Raw genomic sequence first — 18,352 nt, 5'->3', positions numbered from 1 at the left:
TACATAGGCCTACTGTGATTTATTCCAAAGTGACTTAAATGATGCATTTAACGTCAAATCATCTAAATGAAGCCTTTTAAAAGACAAGTATTTGCTGTGGTTCATGTTTGTGGCATGCACCAGAAAGATGCTCAAGGAGACTGAGATGCGGTAAAGCAGCGCATTCTGTTGTTCTCTTTATTTTTCAAAGGCATGACATTTTGTAGTTATTTTGAACGTAACATTACACAATTAAAAATATAAATTTTACCATACGACTATAAATGACAGAGTATTAAGTTATTTCCCCTCGACGGGGAAACAAATTCAAGTGAACATCAAGTGAATGTAAACTGCTTTAAATATAACTGCTGCTTATTTCCTGTGCACTTCAATACTGGTCTGCGCTTGACTGTAGTCTGTCTGCTTATGGAGTTTATTTAACCTATCGCAATTTATTGGAACTGTGTGAACTAGAGTGACTACTCACCTTAATGTTGTTCTAAAGGCTTATTACTTAATAACACAAAAATGTCCCGCACTCACTTGCCAATTTAATGGCAGAGAACGGTGACTTCAGGTTTTTTTTTTTTTTTTGAAGCGGATGCATATCTGTCGTAAAATAATCCTATGCATCTCGTGGCATATATTCCCAGCATTCTGAAGGTATACTGAGGGTTTGGTGAGAAACAAACCGAAATGGCAAGTTATTATATTTTATGAACACTTGCGTTGCAGTGCAACAAGTGCATATCCTTTTGAGATATCAATTATAATCAATTTTAATAAAACACAAGACTACATTATATAACTCTAACAGTAGGCTATTTAATATCTGTTGTTCTCCGGTTGTCAGTCAAAATGACAGTTCTTGCGTGAACATAGGCCTGTATATACCCAAGCCAATTTATTATTCTTTCCTTTTTGTCTTAGTGTTTAAAATGTATTTTGAAACAAATTAATTAATTAATTTCTTAATTAAACAAACAAACAGACTTACTGGGTGAGCAGGGTAGGCTATGACAGCTGTCATATCATACCCTGCCATGCCCAGCTGATGCAAAGAATATAATTTATATCTACACAGAAGAAAGCCCTGTCTAGACTCTGCCCAGGTATGAGTTGTGTCGAGCTATTCATTAGCCTGTTTGTTTGATGCAAAAAAGATTAAATGTAGTTGCAATAAATGCGTACAACTGCAGCAGTGGAGGACTATTATTCTGCTGTGTGATACTGCAGAACTGATGACGGCACGGTTTGATCTTTGGCTGACCAATCAGCAGAAAGGGGCGTTTAATTCCCGCCCACGTGTAGAAGTCGAATATTCAAGCTGTTTATTCATTTTTCCACGCATGAACGAAAAACGAAAATTTAAGCTGAATTTTCGTTTTTCGTGTTTTGGAAAAAAACAAAAAAACGAAAAACGAGCCGTTTTCTCATTTTTCTGCTTTCAATATTAAATAAAAAACGAATGATCGAATGATACACGGATTTTAGTGCCAAGTCTAATTAGAGTTTTGTTCCAAGCACATCTTACCAAAGCCTAACCACACTGATCTACATTATATACATTATTATATACAAAATTAATAGTAGTTATTAAGACTGATGTGGTTTGGAATTTAAATGTGCTTGGAAAAAAAAAATATATATATATTTATTTCCAACGAGGTGAGCTGGCACAACTCGTCACTTGGGGCGTGTTTCCAGCTGGGGCTGAATGAGGATATAATCCGCTCATTATATATACGTATATACGTCAGGTCTTAATCTTTAGAAATATACAGTGTTTACTATTGATGACTCTATTCAAGAGTTTTAACTTTTAATTATAATTTTTTCTGGTGTTACAAACAATTTAATGACTCCACACAAAACTGAATTAATGTGAATGCACAAAAATGCACTTTTCTCAAAAACTCTCCAAGGCAATTTGCAGTGATGGTCAGCTGTACAAAATGCAAATGGTGTAACGGACTGCACTCATTGCACAATGAAGGGTCAGCTCTTTGGCAAACCTGAGCTTTCTCCATTTGATCTAATAGTAATGTTTGAAACCAACAAGGTCAAGCTTTGCATGCTAGTCAGCGGCTTTCTCACGGCGTTCACTGGATTCTGTCATGACATTTCAACTTGGGCGACCTTGTGTAATAATTTATTAACTCAACACTCTTGGGATGGTTGGTGCACATTCAGCATAAACCATTATAATCACAACCTTCTATCAGAGCAAAACACAGTGACAAATATGCCACCATTTGCATGATGACAGGTGGATGCTATTGTCTAAATTTAACGGATGCTAATAATGTACAGCTTCACAAAAAAGTTAAGTCTGTCATGGTTTTCTTTCCAGCAAACAGGGAGCATTCTCAGAAATTTGGTTAATGTTCTGGCAAGGTTCTTTCAAAGTTATGAACAAATGTTCTTCCAGTAACGTTAATATAATAGTAATTCAAAGCTATGTGATCTTTAATTTTCTCAGAGTGTTCAATAATTTTTTTTTTCTGACATGTTTTAGCTTGACGCTAATTTTTAAAAATGCACTGCTTGTTTTAGAACATTCAGAGAACTTTCAGAATTATCATTCCCATGATGTATGCAAAAAATAATGAAATTATTTATTATCATTCTCTTGGTTATGTTAGTATAACCAAGAAAAAAAAAATGTTTTGAACATTCAAATAACATTCAGAAATAACAATCCAGTAACGTTAATAAAACTTTAGTTATCTGGTATTCTGGTATTTAATGTTCTGAAAATGTTAATTCATGGAACGTGTGTGTGTGTGTGTGTGTGTGTGTGTGTGTGTGTGAAATGTTTGTTGGACATTCGTCTAATGATTTTTTTTAATGTTATTGCTTGTTTCAGAGTTTCAGAAGAACATTCAAAAGTAACAATGTTTGCAAACTAATAAAACTAGACATTTTGAGCGTTTAGAGAACATTTATACAATGAAATGTTCCCTTAACATTCTTATAACCAAGACATTTTTTTTTTTTTAATTGACATTTTGAACGTTCAGAGAATCTGGTATTCTGGTATTTAATGTTCTGAAAATGTTAATTCATGGAACGTGTGTGTGTGTGTGTGTGTGTGTGTGTGTGTGTGTGTGAAATGTTTGTTGGACATTCGTCTAATGATTTTTTTTAATGTTATTGCTTGTTTCAGAAAGTTCACAGAACATTCAAAAGTAACAATGTTTGCAAACTAATAAAACTAGACATTTTGAGCGTTTAGAGAACATTTATACAATGAAATGTTCCCTTAACATTCTTATAACCAAGACATTTTTTTTTTTTTAATTGACATTTTGAACGTTCAGAGAACATTTGGAAATAACTTTTTCATAACTTAATTGGAACATTAACAAAAAGTTATTAGAACATATTTGTGGTTAACTGGATCAGTTCATACAGTCTGACAAGCAGCATTCATAAAAGATGAAGAAATCATACAATGTGCACTTTCCCCTACTATATATAGACCTACATTATGTCAACAGTCATGAAAACTGCAGTCATGCAGCTGGTTAACACAGTTAGGGGTCATGTGGGTTAGTCAATGTCGGACAGGCCAAGGGTAAGTGAACAGGAGCACCATTAAAGGCAATGAAAGAGGTGTCAACAGTTTATTCATTTCAGACCAACCACAAATGCTTTTTTAAAGATGCTTTCAAATACTCAGAGATGTTGCTAATCTGTGTGCGTACAAAGAAAATATCTATTTAGTAGATGGTAACCATTTTGCCACGCTCTTTTTCTAAATTAGTCTGGATTCAACTTTTGGAATCAATTCCAAAACATGGCATCAAAGTAAAAAATTCTTAAAAGGAAGAAGAAGAAGAAGAAGAAGGAGCATTTATGAAAAAAATAAAATAAAATTAATGTGAGCTTACACAGTTTGTACTAGTTCCATCAATAATCTTTTCATTTATTTTCATTTCATGTCTTAATGTCGCACTTCAGCAGTATGTTTGGAGTGTTTTGTTCATCTTGGTAACTGTATGGTGTTGAATTAGATGCATTGGCAGGTGCAGTAATTTGCTGCCACTCCACATCCTCTGTGTTATGAGTAACACTGGTGGAGAACAGCACTAAGTTTCTCTTCTAAGCCTTTACTTCTTTAAGGACAATTTCAACTACCTGATATATGAGGTTATTTCTCAGTTAGCAAACCTTTTTTTCCAAGCAAGCAACTGATCGGACATTTACTACAGGGAAAATCCCTATAGAGCAACCTGAGCTCTACGCTTTATTACTGTCAGACTCTGTTCCTTGTTTTGTGTGTGTTTTGCTCCCCATGTGCCTTCCTTGCCCTTATTTGGTCCTTCCGGTTCCTGTCCCCATTTAGTTCTATTTGTTCCTGGTCTTCCTTGTTATTAGTTATCCTCCTCACCTGTCTGCCCCTCGTTATCTGCCCTATTTGAGTCCTAGCCCATTCTGTTCTCCCTTCACTCCTCGTCTCCGAGCTCCTTCTTCTCCGAGCTCCTCGCAGTAGTGCACCATGACAGAATTCCGGACCAAAACAGAAAAGTAAGCAGCGCCCCTTCTCCCAAGTTTTTGTTTTATAATTATTTTGTTTTCTATTTCTTCTCTCCCTGCCAACATGGAGGAACGAGCGACGTTCTTCGCCGTGGCTCAGGCGAGCCACGACCCGCTCACCTACGCAAGGGCATTCGTGCCACTCACCCTCGCCGGCTCCCTGGATGGTGAGACCCTGGTGATGCTGTTCTGGCTCGGGATCACATATCATCGCTCCGCAGAACTCCCAGACACCACCAACCTCGACTGGAAGGAGGGGGACATCCGGTGTCTGGAGCACCTCCGCGGGCCGCTCCAAAGTCAAGCCTGCCGGCCGCAGCATTCTCAAGCCCGCCGGCCGCTCGTAAGTCAAGTCCGCCAGCCGCGGCTCACTCAAGCCTATCACCCCGAACCTAAAGGGTAGAGAGCACGCTCCAGTGTCGGCTCCAGCCCCAGAGCTCGCTCCCGTGTCGGCTCCAAGCCCAGAGCTCGCTCCAGTGTCGGCTCCAGGCCCAGAGCTCACTCCCGTGTCGGCTCCAGCCCCAGAGCTCACACCAGTGTCGGGTCCAGCCCCAGAGCTCGCTCTAGTGAGGGCTCTTGTCTCAGAGTCTAGCCCAGTGAGGGCTCTTGTCCCCGAGTTTAGCCCACGGCAGGCTCCTGTTCCCGAGTTTAGCCCACGGTGGGGTAGTAGTTTGTGGGGGGGTAGTAGGGCTTCAGCCGTAGAGGCGGGAGCGGGACCGCGGCCTTGGAGGCTGCTCTGCCATGGCCTCCTGGACTGTCAGATCGGCCAGCCATGGCCTCCTGAGTTCCCTACTCCGCCATGGCCTCCTGGACTGTCTGCTCCGCCATGGCTCCCTGAGCAGCCTGATCTGCCGTGGCACCCCGAACGGGTATCGCTGGGCCCGCCGTCCCGTGTCTGTCCTGAGGGACCTCCAGAGTGCCCATCCTGGAAGGCGAGGACACGCCTTCCGGGAGGGGGGAGCAATGTCAGACTCTGTTCCTTGTTTTGTGTGTTTTACTCCCCATGTGCCTTCCTTGCCCTTATTTGGTCCTTCGGGTTCCTGTCCCCACTTAGTTCTATTTGTTCCAGGTGTTCCTTGTTATTAGTTATCCTCCTCACCTGTCTGCCCCTCGTTATCTGCTCTAGTTGAGTCCTAGCCCGTTCTGTTCTCCCTTGACCGGAATTGTATATGTCTACCCTTGCTATGTGTGTTTTCCTTGTTCCGTGGATGTGATTAAAACCTATATGTTTGAATTTCACTCCTCGTCTCCGAGCTCCTCACAGTAGCGCACTGTGACAATTACCAGCTATTTATAACACACACACACACACACACACACACATATATATATATGCCGTTCAAAAGTTTGGGGTTGGTAAGTTTTGTTTTTTTCCCCCTCCCTTCTGCTCAACAAGGCTGCATTTACTTGATTAAAAATATAGCAAAATAACACATAATATCTTGAAATATGATTACAATTTATATTATTCTATTGTATTATATTGTAAAATGTTATTTATTCCTGTGAAGCAAAGCTGAATTTTCAGCATCATTACTCCAATCTTCAGTGTCAGATGATCCTTAAGAAATCATTCTAATATGCTGATTTGCTGCTCAAGAAACATTTGTTATTATTATCAATGATGAAAACACATTCACATTTTTGCGGAAACCGTGATATATTATTTGTTTTAGGATTCTTTGGTGGATAGAAAGTTCAAAAGAACAGCATTTATTTAAAATAGAAATATTTTGTAATATTACAAATGTCTTTATTGTCATTTTGATTAATTTTATGCATTCCCGCTGAATAGGTATTACTTTCTTTCAAAACAAAAAAAAATCTTACTGACCTCAAACATTTGAACAGTAATAATTTTTTGGACTGAAATGGAACTAGCTCAATACACATCCTACATAAATTCAACAATTAGCCAAACATTCAAATTTTGTCATCATTTACTCACTCTCATAGTTTTATGAAGCGCTTGTGTCTTTTTGTTCAAGCTTGAAAACTTCAGTCCCCATATGCATTGCAATTGCATGAAAAAGAGTGACGTAAATTAAAGAAAGTCAAATGGGTTTGGAACTACATAAGGGTAAGTAAATTATGACAAACTCTTCATTTTTAAGTGAATTATCCGTTTAAGGAGAGGATGGACCAAACAGCTTCCTTAATTCCACAGATATACAGCACAAAACTACTCAGAAAACAAGAGGAAGTACACAAGAGGATGAAGGAGATGAGGGAAGATGGGAAGAAGGCTGGAAGCCACAAGACAAATGACGAAGGTAAAGTGAGAGGAGGGTTGGACGGCTTACGCTGTGTTGCATCGTCCTCCAGACAATCCTCTGGGATGCGGAAGCAAAAAACAGAGGAAAAAGGGATTTCATTGAAAGTCGAGATGAGAAAGAGAGAACGCATACCATGGGCAAACACATGATAAATATGCATTAGACAGAAAAGCAATATGCACAATTACATTTGATGAATGGTATTGCTGGATATTCCATCCCATTCCCCTCTGGAGAAAAAAAAAAAGCACATCCACTTTACACACAAACACTTCTCTCTAACTTAATATTTATTTAACCATCACGTCTCTCCATTATAAAATGTGAGAGTTAACTTAGAATTCATCCAATTCATAGCTGAGTGGAAAAAAATCACTAGCCCATAATGGATAGAAAGTCATTTTAAATGAATTCTCCCAGTTAGCTGGAGGCTAAAATTAGATTATGCACAGATGCAATCTAGTTCTACTTTTAAGTCAAATTCATATTTCCATCTATTCTTGTTAAGTATTTTGAGTCAGAACAGTCTATTCCAGTAGAGGAACTTAAGTACACATAGACACTACTTAATTATAAGCCTAAACAAAGAAAGAGAGAAAATAAAATGTTAACGGGCATAGATCATCAATGGATTTTTTATATATATTTGTTTTACTACTTGTTTGTGAAAACATTAAGGGAAAAGTAACATTCCCATAATGTTTGCAAAATAATAAAATAGAAGGTTCCCTTAATGTTTATATAAGCAAGAAAAAAGTTTCCTTAATGTTCGTATAACTAAGAAAAAAGTTTTAAAAACATTTAAAATTACATCTTGGTCTACTTTTAAGTCAAATTCATATTTTCATCGTTTCTTGTTAAGTATTTTGAGTAGCTCAAGTACACTTAGACACAACTTCATCATTAGCATAGAAAAAAAAGTATACATCGTTCATAGAACATTTTAGTTGGATTTTACTACTTGTTTCAGAATGTTCAGAGGACATTCAAAAGTAACTTACCCATAAAGTTTGCAAAATTATAAAATGGAATGTTTCCTTACTGTTTGCATAAAAAAAAATATATATATATATATATATATATATATATATTTTATTTTATTTTATTTTTTTTATTTTTTTTTAAACATTTAACACTGCATCTTGTTCTCCTTTAAGTTAAATTCTTATTCTCTATCCTTGTTAAAGGGGTCATATGACGCTGCTAAAAAGAACATTATTTTGTGTATTTGGTGTAATGCAATGTGTCTATGTGATTTAAGGTTCAAAAAACACATTTTCCACATACTGTACATTATTGTTTCTCCTCTATGCCCCACCTTTCTGAAACGCGTCGATTTTTACAAAGCACATCGTTTTGAAAAGCGAAGTGTGCTCTGATTGGCCATCTATCCAGTACGTTGTGATTGGCCGAATACCTCAAGCGTGTGACGGAAATGTTACGCCCCTTACCATATTGTGATGCCGTGTCCCGGCGCGATGAGACAAAAACATTAAAACCCATTAACACTAGAAAAATTTTCACTAGGTAAATTTTACACGTGGCTGCTTTTCAAATGTACATAACAGATTTAAAATAAAACATTCAAGTCTCCCAGTCATTGACTTTTACTAAAATTATGTAATTTACAATCCAATGTTGTTAAAAATTATTTAGATAAAACCAGATCAAAAAACGGGGCATTTATACCTATAAGCGCCAGCAGGTCAAATTTACCCGCTATATAATGCATATATTTTCGCGCTGTCATTTTCTTGCCGCTTATGTTTTAACATAGTACATTGCAAGGCAACGCCTTTCACTCACTGATTTAGCGGTTATGAGTTTCATAAATAAAATCAAAATGACTAAAAAAGGGCGATTTATGGAAGGTAGGTATTAGAAACACTAAATGCCATGAGTGATGGTAAGTTATGCGTCCTGGGTCGGCTCAGCATCTGACGGCTCATCTGACAGTGATTCAGATATCAGATTTACATGTTTTAGCTTAACGTTACTCTAATTGGTCAAACTTTGGTTTCATTACTACATTTTTGTCTTGCCATATCGTTTATTGTTCGCTACTGTGTTGCTGTTCTAGTCTGGCTGTTTCCTGAAGAAAAAAAAATACTATCTATAGCCTATGATGTAATGAACAAAACCATTTGGATGCCACTCTCTCGTTAATGTTTGCATGACAGTTAGCGGAAGCTAGAGATTAAGGTTTATAAAGTTGTAAATATGGATATTTTTCTTACACAAACACATTGCGTCGCTTCAGAAGGCCTTTATTAACCCCTCGGTGCCGTGTGGACTTCTTTTATAATGGATTAGTCAATTTTTTGGACTTCAAATTTTGGGCTACCATCCACTCCCATTATAAAGCTTGGAAAAGCCAGGATGTTTTTTTTAATATAACTACGATTGTATTCGTCTGAAAGAAGAATGTCATGTACACCTAGGATGGCTTGAAGGTAAATAAATCATGGGGTAATTTTCATTTTTGGGTGAAATATCCTTTTAAGTATTTTGAATAACTCTAAATTATAAAATGGAATGTTCCCTAAAAGTTTTCAGAACGAAGACAAAAAGGCAATATTGTTCTATTTTAAGTCAAAGTAATATTTTCCTGTTTTCTTGTTATGTATTATGAGTCAGAACGCTCTATTCCAGTAGAGTAACTCAATACACCCAGACTACCTCATTATAAGCCTAAAAAACTAAAATAAACAACAATAATAATAATAATAATAATATAATAACAAAGAAAATCTTTACCCAACCTTATTAAGCCTACATTTAGAGCTATTTCTACTTAATTTAACCCTTAAAAATGAATTATTTCTCAATTTTCATCCAATACCACTACTAAAGCTTTTTCCCAGTGGCCGCTGCATTCTCCCGGGTCTGACCTCTAAAGGTCATCATCGCCCACTCGCTTCTTCCCACTGCCCTGCACTGCCCTCCCTGCCGCCCACTCACCAGTCTGTCCAGGCTGGTGCCAGCTGCCGTGGTGGGCCTCTCTTCTGGGCTGTAGGGTCTGAAGCGACTGTTGAACACATCAGAGATCCCGCGGGCAGATCGGCCAACTCCAGCTGGTTTGGGATGCCCACATCCCTGAAATACCTATAATTACCAAAGTGGGAATGCATCAGTCAGTGAAGTTAGGCTATATATATATATATATATATATATATATATATATATATATATATATAAAATTAAATTAAAAATAAGAAATAAATAAGAAGAAATAAGAAAATGAAGAATGAAGTGCGGTGACAAGGATGTATTTTACATTGAATTGTTTAATGCAACAGGCAGTTTAAGCGTTGTGTAAATGTTGAATGCAATGCAAGTCACTTGGATTTACCGAATGCTTAAATGCTTACGTTCATTTTTTCAGTGTTCACAGTTTGAACAACATTTTAAACACTATATCCTAATTTTACAGGATCCCTAAAGCATCAAACTTGCTCTATCCAAGTATGTGAATACCTACAATTTTAACTAGCTTTATTCATGGTTGAATTTTAAAAGATGTCACAACCAGTGGCTGAGGTTAAAATTAAAATAAATTAAAAAGCACAGAAAATGTGTTGGCAAACTATCATATTTTTATATTTGAATTATTTATATATATGTTTTTTAATATTTTCTGTTTTCAATTTAATATTAGATAAAATTTTAGTAATTTTGTTGTGTTTTTGTCATGTTTTATTTATTTACTTATAACCAGCTGAAATACAATTACTTTAAACTTTAAAAAGTTAACATTTATTTAAATTCATGAATATTATTGGGGGTTTTTTCTATGCAGAAATTATACAGGAAAAGAAACTCAAGAAACAGTAAATAAATAAATTAATATGATCAATACATTTTTAATAATGTTTCAAACCAAAAAAAAAAAAAAAACAAGAAAATAAAATCCATTTATGCAAACACATTAATTATAATATTACAAAACATTAAATTTCAGCTAAAGCAGCTCTACAGGAGGCTACTAGTGACATTATTCGGCTACATTTAGTTCAGTGCTGATTCAATTCAGTTCAATAACAGTGTCAATATTGACAATAAAGTTATGAAATGAACTGGATTTCGATATGAAATGCTCTACAGAAGACAATGGTGTCATTATTCAGCTTAAACTCATCTCGTTTTATTTTTATTTTTTCTAATTTAATTTTAAGTTTTCTTCTCATCCAATGGTGTCGGGTGCAGTCAAATTGATAATACATCTACATTTAGGCAAAATACCATTTTGAGTTATTTAATTGCCTAAATTAATGTTAACACTTGAACAACAATGCTGACATCTCATAGCTGCAGTGAATTCTGGGTTTAGTTGACAGTGATGGAACATTTTAATGCCACAGCTGGCTCTTATGGCAGGATGTTTTCTGCGCTCTGATGTCGGATGATCTGTCACTATGATTACCATTCAAAGTCTAAGGCTGACATGTACACACTGATTTTCATGCTCTCCTTGTGCATTTTCAATCAGGTCCTGCTTTCCAGAAGTTTTTAATGTAAAAGCGGAGCGCAGCATTCAAAAGGCACAACACAGGCTGTATTCCTTCATGCTTTTATTTCTTTCATTCTTTCACATTGGAATCTGTGGCTACGTTTTATTTTGTGTCTTGGCCTCTGTGTGGAAGTCCATCAGGGAGACACAGATAATTTTCCTGAATATGAAAGCTCGTCCTGAAAGCTTTGGTACCTGCGGTATGGCTTTACAACATTTTATGAGCAACATGCATTTCCCCTTCAGGAACTCGAGCTGCATCAAAACGCTATGGGAACACCTCCAGCATGACCACGCTCTGAATCACATGTGTAATCAGTTCAATGGATGGGCGAGACGTCACGGGCGGTGTGACGTAGTGACCAGGAAGCATAAACGCATGTGCGGTGAAACCGGCGTTAGCTTTCTGTCATCTAGCAAGCGCTCTGTGTGTGTGTCAGTCTTATTTGGTGTTGTCTGTCCATTATCAGTCTTTATTTTACCAATACGAGTGTAGACAAATATACGGCGAGAGCGGGCAGCATCTCAGGCTGTGTGTTCTTCCCTGCCTGCACTACATTTCGGGTGGGGATACACACAGTTTGTGTGTTGTCTGCTTGGCAGCAAAACACGTAGAGTCAGCTCTCGAGCTAGTAGGGCCATACGCTAGTAGCGGCCGCCATCTCACGTGGCGCATAAGTTGACTGGAGATGCTGGATGTGTTTCTAGCTTTGAAACACTTCCTCCCAGGCCAAAGAGATCACAATGTGTTGGTGTGCACCGACAACACAGCAGTGGTCTTTTATATATGTGGGGGCAGACATCCTGTCGAGGCAGGGGCCAAGGCCCAGGGAATAGATGACTTGGAGAGTCTTTGGCCAGGCTCAGGTGGACTTGTTTGCGACTATTGCACGGTCCCCTCTGGTTCTCTATCGGACTCATCCAGCTCCCTGTGGCCGAGGCACAACTCATAGCTTCCGGTCTCTCAACCGAGGTTGTTGAGACCATCCTCCATCCAGAGCTCCCTCTATGAGTAAACTGTACTTCTTGGTGTGGAGACCGCCAGCTCGACCCAGATAACTGCCCTTTGGTACAGTTCTGGAGTTCCTGCAGGTCTGTTTATCCGCAGGGTTGACCCACTCCACCCTAGAGGTCTTCGTGGCGGCCATTGTGGCCTCACACGCCCCCCTCGGTGGCCATTCAGTGGGAAGACACCCTCTTCTTGCATGTTTCCTCCGCGGTGCGCTGAGGCCAAGGCCTCCGGCCAGAGAAGCTTATGCTCAAGGCTCACCTACTTTAGCCATTCCTGGCTCACTTTTCTTTCGCCTTAGTAGTGCTCTTCCACACTATGCAGGGACTTGCAAGTCTGGCGGCGTGAGCATTCTCGTTCTTGAAGCGTTTCGATGCAGCTCGAGTTCCTGAAGGGGAACGTCTCCAGGTTACGCATGTAACCATGGTTCCCCGAAGGGAACGAGACGCTGTGTCTCAGGGCCATACTTCCAGCATCCCTGCCAGCGCTTGCTTCACTCCTAGAAGCTGACGCCTGTTTCACCGCACGTGCTTTTATGCTTCCTGGTCGCTACGTTACCCCGCCCGAGACATCTCGTCCATCCATTGGACTGATTACACATGTGATTCAGAGCGTGGTCACGCTGGAGGCATTCCCGTAGCGTTTCGACGCATTTTCGATTTCATCATAAGGACCAAATGTCTGTAAAAAACAATTCTACTCCTGCAAACTGTAAAACTATATGTTATGTGTGTGTGTGTGTGTGTGTAAAAGAATATAAAGATCACATTTCTAAAATCCATAAAAAATGTCAATTTCTAAGAAGAGACTGCATATAATAATGTCAAAGTCATGTTCATTATTCTCACTAATTTGATTTAACGGACTAAAAATAATAAAGGATTTTGATTTCCTTCTGGTATGGAAAAACACATTGAATTGCACCAGCTTGAGAAGCTTCAATCCTTGATATCAGTGTGTATGTGAACATGTTTCTGCATCAATGTGTGTGTGTGTGTGAGCAGATGTACCTTGGATGAAACTTGCATGCTGTTGTCCTGCATGGTCATGATGGCCTCTGAGATCTTTACATCTATCGGCTCCATGACGGTCTCGATGTTGAAGGGCCCTTCCAGGACCAAATGTCTGTAAAAAACAATTCTACTCCTGCAAACTGTAAAACTATATTTTATGTGTGTGTGTGTGTGTGTAAAAGAATATAAAGATCACATTTCTAAAATCCATAAAAAATGTCAATTTCTAAGAAGAGACTGCATATAATAATGTCAAAGTCATGTTCATTATTCTCACTAATTTGATTTAACGGACTAAAAATAATAAAGGATTTTGATTTCCTTCTGGTATGGAAAAACACATTGAATTGCACCAGCTTGAGAAGCTTCAATCCTTGATATCAGTGTGTATGTGAACATGTTTCTGCATCAATGTGTGTGTGTGTGTGAGCAGATGTACCTTGGATGAAACTTGCATGCTGTTGTCCTGCATGGTCATGATGGCCTCTGAGATCTTTACATCTATCGGCTCCATGACGGTCTCGATGTTGAAGGGCCCTTCCAGTCTGTCAGCCACCAGCAGCATGGCATCTGTCACAACACGAGACCAGAAACACATTCACATACAAGATCTGAGACCCACGACATACACACACACACGCACGCACACACACACACACACCCACACACACGTTGATGCATGACCCTCTCGCCCATCTACAGCCACAGAAATGTGTAATGTCATGTTTTTGCAGTCAAAAATGTAATATGTGGAATCTTACTGACGATTTTGTAGTATATTTAAAATCAACTTGAAAGCAATTTTATGAAAGCAATTATGAAACACAATATGCATAAAATATATATAAAAATTTACCTTTCTTTGGAATAACATGCACTGATTATCCACAATAATCAATTTAAGAAAGTAAATTAAATCAATTTTAAGGTAATGTTGACTTTGAATTAGTGTTATCATTTACTCATATTTACTCAATATTATTTAGTTACCAAAGCAACTATCTATCTATCTATCTATCTATCTATCTATCTATCTATCTATATTTTTTTTTATTATTTGCTTTTTTTTCACAAACAATTGCATCCTTGGTGAGCAGAAGATACCTTTTCAAAAACAATCTTACCTACCCCATAATTATATATATTTACAGAAAATGAAAACTGAAAATCATAAAATCAAAGGTGATTAAGGTAGTCTTTAAGGTAGTCACACAAGCCAGTGATCCATATTTGGGTGAAAATAACAACAACAAAAAAGTTATTGTTTTTATGCTAATGTTTTTAGCGTAATGTTATGCTAATTACAAAATAAAACTATTTTTCGTCATACACATTGCTTTGATAAAACAAAATGCTTCTCGTGGAAAAGGATTTTGCTGTTGTAATGCCTCTCATGCTTTTTTGTCCTTAATGGCCGAGTAAATATTATTAATTTTATCTGCCAAATGCTGAAACTTCCTGCGGCATTAATCTGCCATTAATCTCACATTTTATAATCATTTAAAGCAAAGAGCAACAGCAAAGTGATTTATTTTTCTACCGATGGAAAAAACCTGCCCACCACCATCAAGGTTATTATTTTTTTTTCCTTCTGGCAAAAATAAAATGTTCAGGGTAAAGATAAAAATAAGGATAAGAGATGGGGTCGAGGGAGGCTAGGGCTCTATCAAGGGATTTCACGGACAGGAAGCGTTAAGTACACGGGGCGAACCTCTCGGCATGAACTGTGGCGCAGAAATGATGGGTCGCCGGCATGGACTCAGAATTGATGGCTTTCATTTGCTGGGAATCATGGGTTGAACAGCCAAGCAAAGCTCCATCAATGTTTGTACAAAGTGTTTAGTTGGGGAAGATCAAGCTGTTCTGTTTTCACAAGTAAGTGAATTTCGAATTCTTAAACGGACAGTTCATAAATTCCAAACAGGCTATTTCAATAAATTGACAGAAAAGCAATAAACTTCTGCTTTATGAGTCCGAATATATTTTACACAGTAATTAGAATAAAGCTAAAAATTGGTTAAAGTGACCAAAAGATTAGGCCAGTTTACCCTATAATTCCTATTTTATTATATTTGACACATTAATTTCTAAGGCCTCTAAATGATCAAACTTTCCTGAAAAGCCTGTTGCTCACTATCTACTACATGCCCCTTTGTCATGTGATTGATAGTTTATACTTTTTAGCAAGTAAAACACTTAAAATGGTTTCATGATTTTCTTTTTTTTTTTCTTTTTTTGCTGTCAAATCTTTACTGATTTTTATAAAGTAAACATAAGAACAACTTTAATATTATTAGTAATATTTAAAGATGAATACATTCACTGGACTGAAGCAACTTAGGTTTACTTAATTATCCATAAATCATTTTTTAGAAAAATCATGTTCACATGTATCAAATATGATCCATCACACTTTTAAGGAACATTTATTTCCAGAACCTTTACTTTCACTCTTCTTCAGTGGCGGAATGACCTTCCTAAGCTTTTAAACATCTAAAATCTATTCTTTTGAGCAATGTTTATAATCTGTCAGTCATCATAGTATTGCATTGCATTATATGTTTTAAAACTAAAAGCATTTAAATATCATCTTACGAAGACATTATTGGACAATATAAAGTGACAACTGCTAATTATAAGCATTTTATGCAATGCTGGCTTAAATATCTCAGTGATTTATGTTACAAGCTTTTAGAATTACACTTTTGGCCATATTAATATCAACATCTGAAAGAACCCCCCCCCCCCCCCTCCCCTTTTGGGTTTCTGTTTTTTTTCCATTTTCCCCTTTTTTTTTACAATTTATTTATTTATTCTTTTTTTTGTTATCTTTTTGTGAAATTTAAACCCAAAGATTGATAGTAATATTCATTCATTCATTCATTCATTCAGTATAAAGTCATCCATGATGAGAAAACTTTAGGGTCCATCTTCCCAAGATAAGACAAAACAAGTTCTCTGATATTTTGCAGAATAACAGATTGTTAAACCTGACATGTTCTTGACAAGTTTGGTGATATTCACCTTCTCGTTCTATTTCACTCATATCAGAAAAAGCTGCATGTCTACGGGCCATAAGCAGGTGTCTAATACGACAGAAGATCTCAGCATCTCCAGACGTCTATTCTCTGAGGATTACATGGGGTGCTGAACGTGGGTTTGCTGTTTATTGTCAGTCTGCATATAAAGGAGCATGTGGGAGGCTGCTGGATCCCGGCAGGAATAATTAGTCTCTTAAAATGATGGAGCTGTCTTTATCAACCAAGGACAATTTAGACTTCATCATTAAATAATTACAGAAAGGATCATCAAATACTGTGAACGCTCAGTCGCGTTTACTCACAGGTACTGCTAAATGGAGCAGGAATACAGAATTACAGTGTACGTCTCTACAGAGCGAGTTTAAGTTGGTGAATATTACAACCTGTGAAGTAAACCTCTCCTTTTCTCCCATGATGACCGGCTGTTTACTTATCTCTTCAGTACACAAATAGCATGCATGCTTTCAGAGGATTCAAATACACTTTAAAACCAGGAATCTTTGTTGGGGAAAATGATATGAGTGTTGCTGATGCACGCAACTCTCAAAGCATTGTGTTTTTCCTTTGCAAATTCCGTGAACATATAATTGCAATATAGTTTGCCGAAACTGTCATAGACATTAATGGCTAATTGCCTGGAGGCTGATGGATTTCAGTATGACTTCAGACTCAGACCACAGCGACAGATCATATGCTTATTAATGGTAATAGCCACTTGAATTGATAATAAACATTTATAAACATATATAAATGAGACAGCTGAGAGATCTGCATCTCATCTTCGTTGAAGTTTAAAACATTACTTTCTAAGTACTTTTTATAAAGTACATGAATTGATACTGAATTAATCTAATGCTATATAAACATAATGATAATAATAATGGGATTCCTGCTTCATTTAAAAATTAAAATTAAAATGGGACACCATTTTTTTATACACCTAGAAACAATTTATTTTAGGTGATATGGAGGAAGAAAAAAATATTTTTCCATCAAGAGTGTCATTATCTCACATCTTCAGGCACATAAAAAAACTGTGACAAACCTCTAAAACACAACATGTGCTTAGTTATAGAAAAAAAGAAAAGAGAAAAAAAAACATTGAAAACAAACCAGTTCCATCTGCCTGAACCACAAACATGCTGATTAAACCTTTCCTGAAAGAAAACAACAATGTTCCTGGTGAAAAAGCCACAGATGCTTGACACAGCTACTGAACACACTAAAACAAAAATGCTCTTGAAGATGCAGGTTATCATTGGCCAAAAACTATTACTCAGCATTCACAGATCCATGATTTATTTTTCAGAGACACATTTATTGTGTTTTCAACAACACAACATCGCACAGCAGGCCAAATCAGGCCAGTATGTGATCCTCTGCACAACCACTGCTGTTGTCTTTCAGCTATTTTCAACACTGGAAAACAGATCGTGATGTTCCATTAAATGGCTAACTCTCAATAGCTGCACGATGCCCACAAAGGTGAGCCACAGCTCCCTATGATAAAAGCTAGCGTGTTTGTGTTAACGTAACCCCGGATGGCTCCGCAATGAAACATGGCACTGAGAGGGAAGTGAACGCAAACAGCCATTAAGGGCTGTTTACCAAGACGCTCCTGTGGACTGAAGCCAATAATAGGCAAGTCCAAACTCAAGACGCCCAGACTCCAATTCATATGACAAATATCAATCTCATATATTACACAGACTGATGTACTTATTCAGAGTTTAAAAGGTATTTCAATTACTTTCTATTTTGTACAGTCTAGACCAGGCATGTGCAAACTCGGTCCTGGAGGGCCACTGTCCTGCAGAGTTTTGCTCCAACCCTGATAAAACTCGCCTGCCTATCGCCTTCTAGTAATCCATAGCTTGTTCAGGTGTGTTTGATTAGGGTTGGATATATATATATATATATATATATATATATATATATATATATATATATATATATATATATTTTTTTGTGTATTTTTA

General features: G+C 37.4%; 1 protein-coding gene across 1 annotated transcript in view; it reads right to left on the bottom strand.

The window, feature by feature from the left end:
- The window catches only part of LOC107553997 (glypican-6-like), a 277,663-nt gene that overhangs the window by 30,964 nt on the left and 228,347 nt on the right, over positions 1-18,352 (bottom strand). Inside the window, exons 6-10 of the mRNA XM_016236354.1 lie at positions 13,772-13,902; positions 13,529-13,532; positions 13,330-13,427; positions 9,762-9,905; positions 6,828-6,857 (exon numbers count right to left, since the gene is read on the bottom strand). Of these exons, the coding sequence (XP_016091840.1) occupies positions 6,828-6,857; positions 9,762-9,905; positions 13,330-13,427; positions 13,529-13,532; positions 13,772-13,902 (407 nt within the window). The remainder of the gene's footprint in view (positions 1-6,827; positions 6,858-9,761; positions 9,906-13,329; positions 13,428-13,528; positions 13,533-13,771; positions 13,903-18,352) is intronic.

The sequence above is a fragment of the Sinocyclocheilus grahami genome, unplaced genomic scaffold (genome assembly GCF_001515645.1).
Source record: "Sinocyclocheilus grahami isolate Dianchi unplaced genomic scaffold, SAMN03320097.WGS_v1.1 scaffold488.1, whole genome shotgun sequence".
Classification (NCBI taxonomy): domain Eukaryota; kingdom Metazoa; phylum Chordata; class Actinopteri; order Cypriniformes; family Cyprinidae; genus Sinocyclocheilus; species Sinocyclocheilus grahami.
This window is presented reverse-complemented; position numbering and strand designations above follow the sequence as displayed.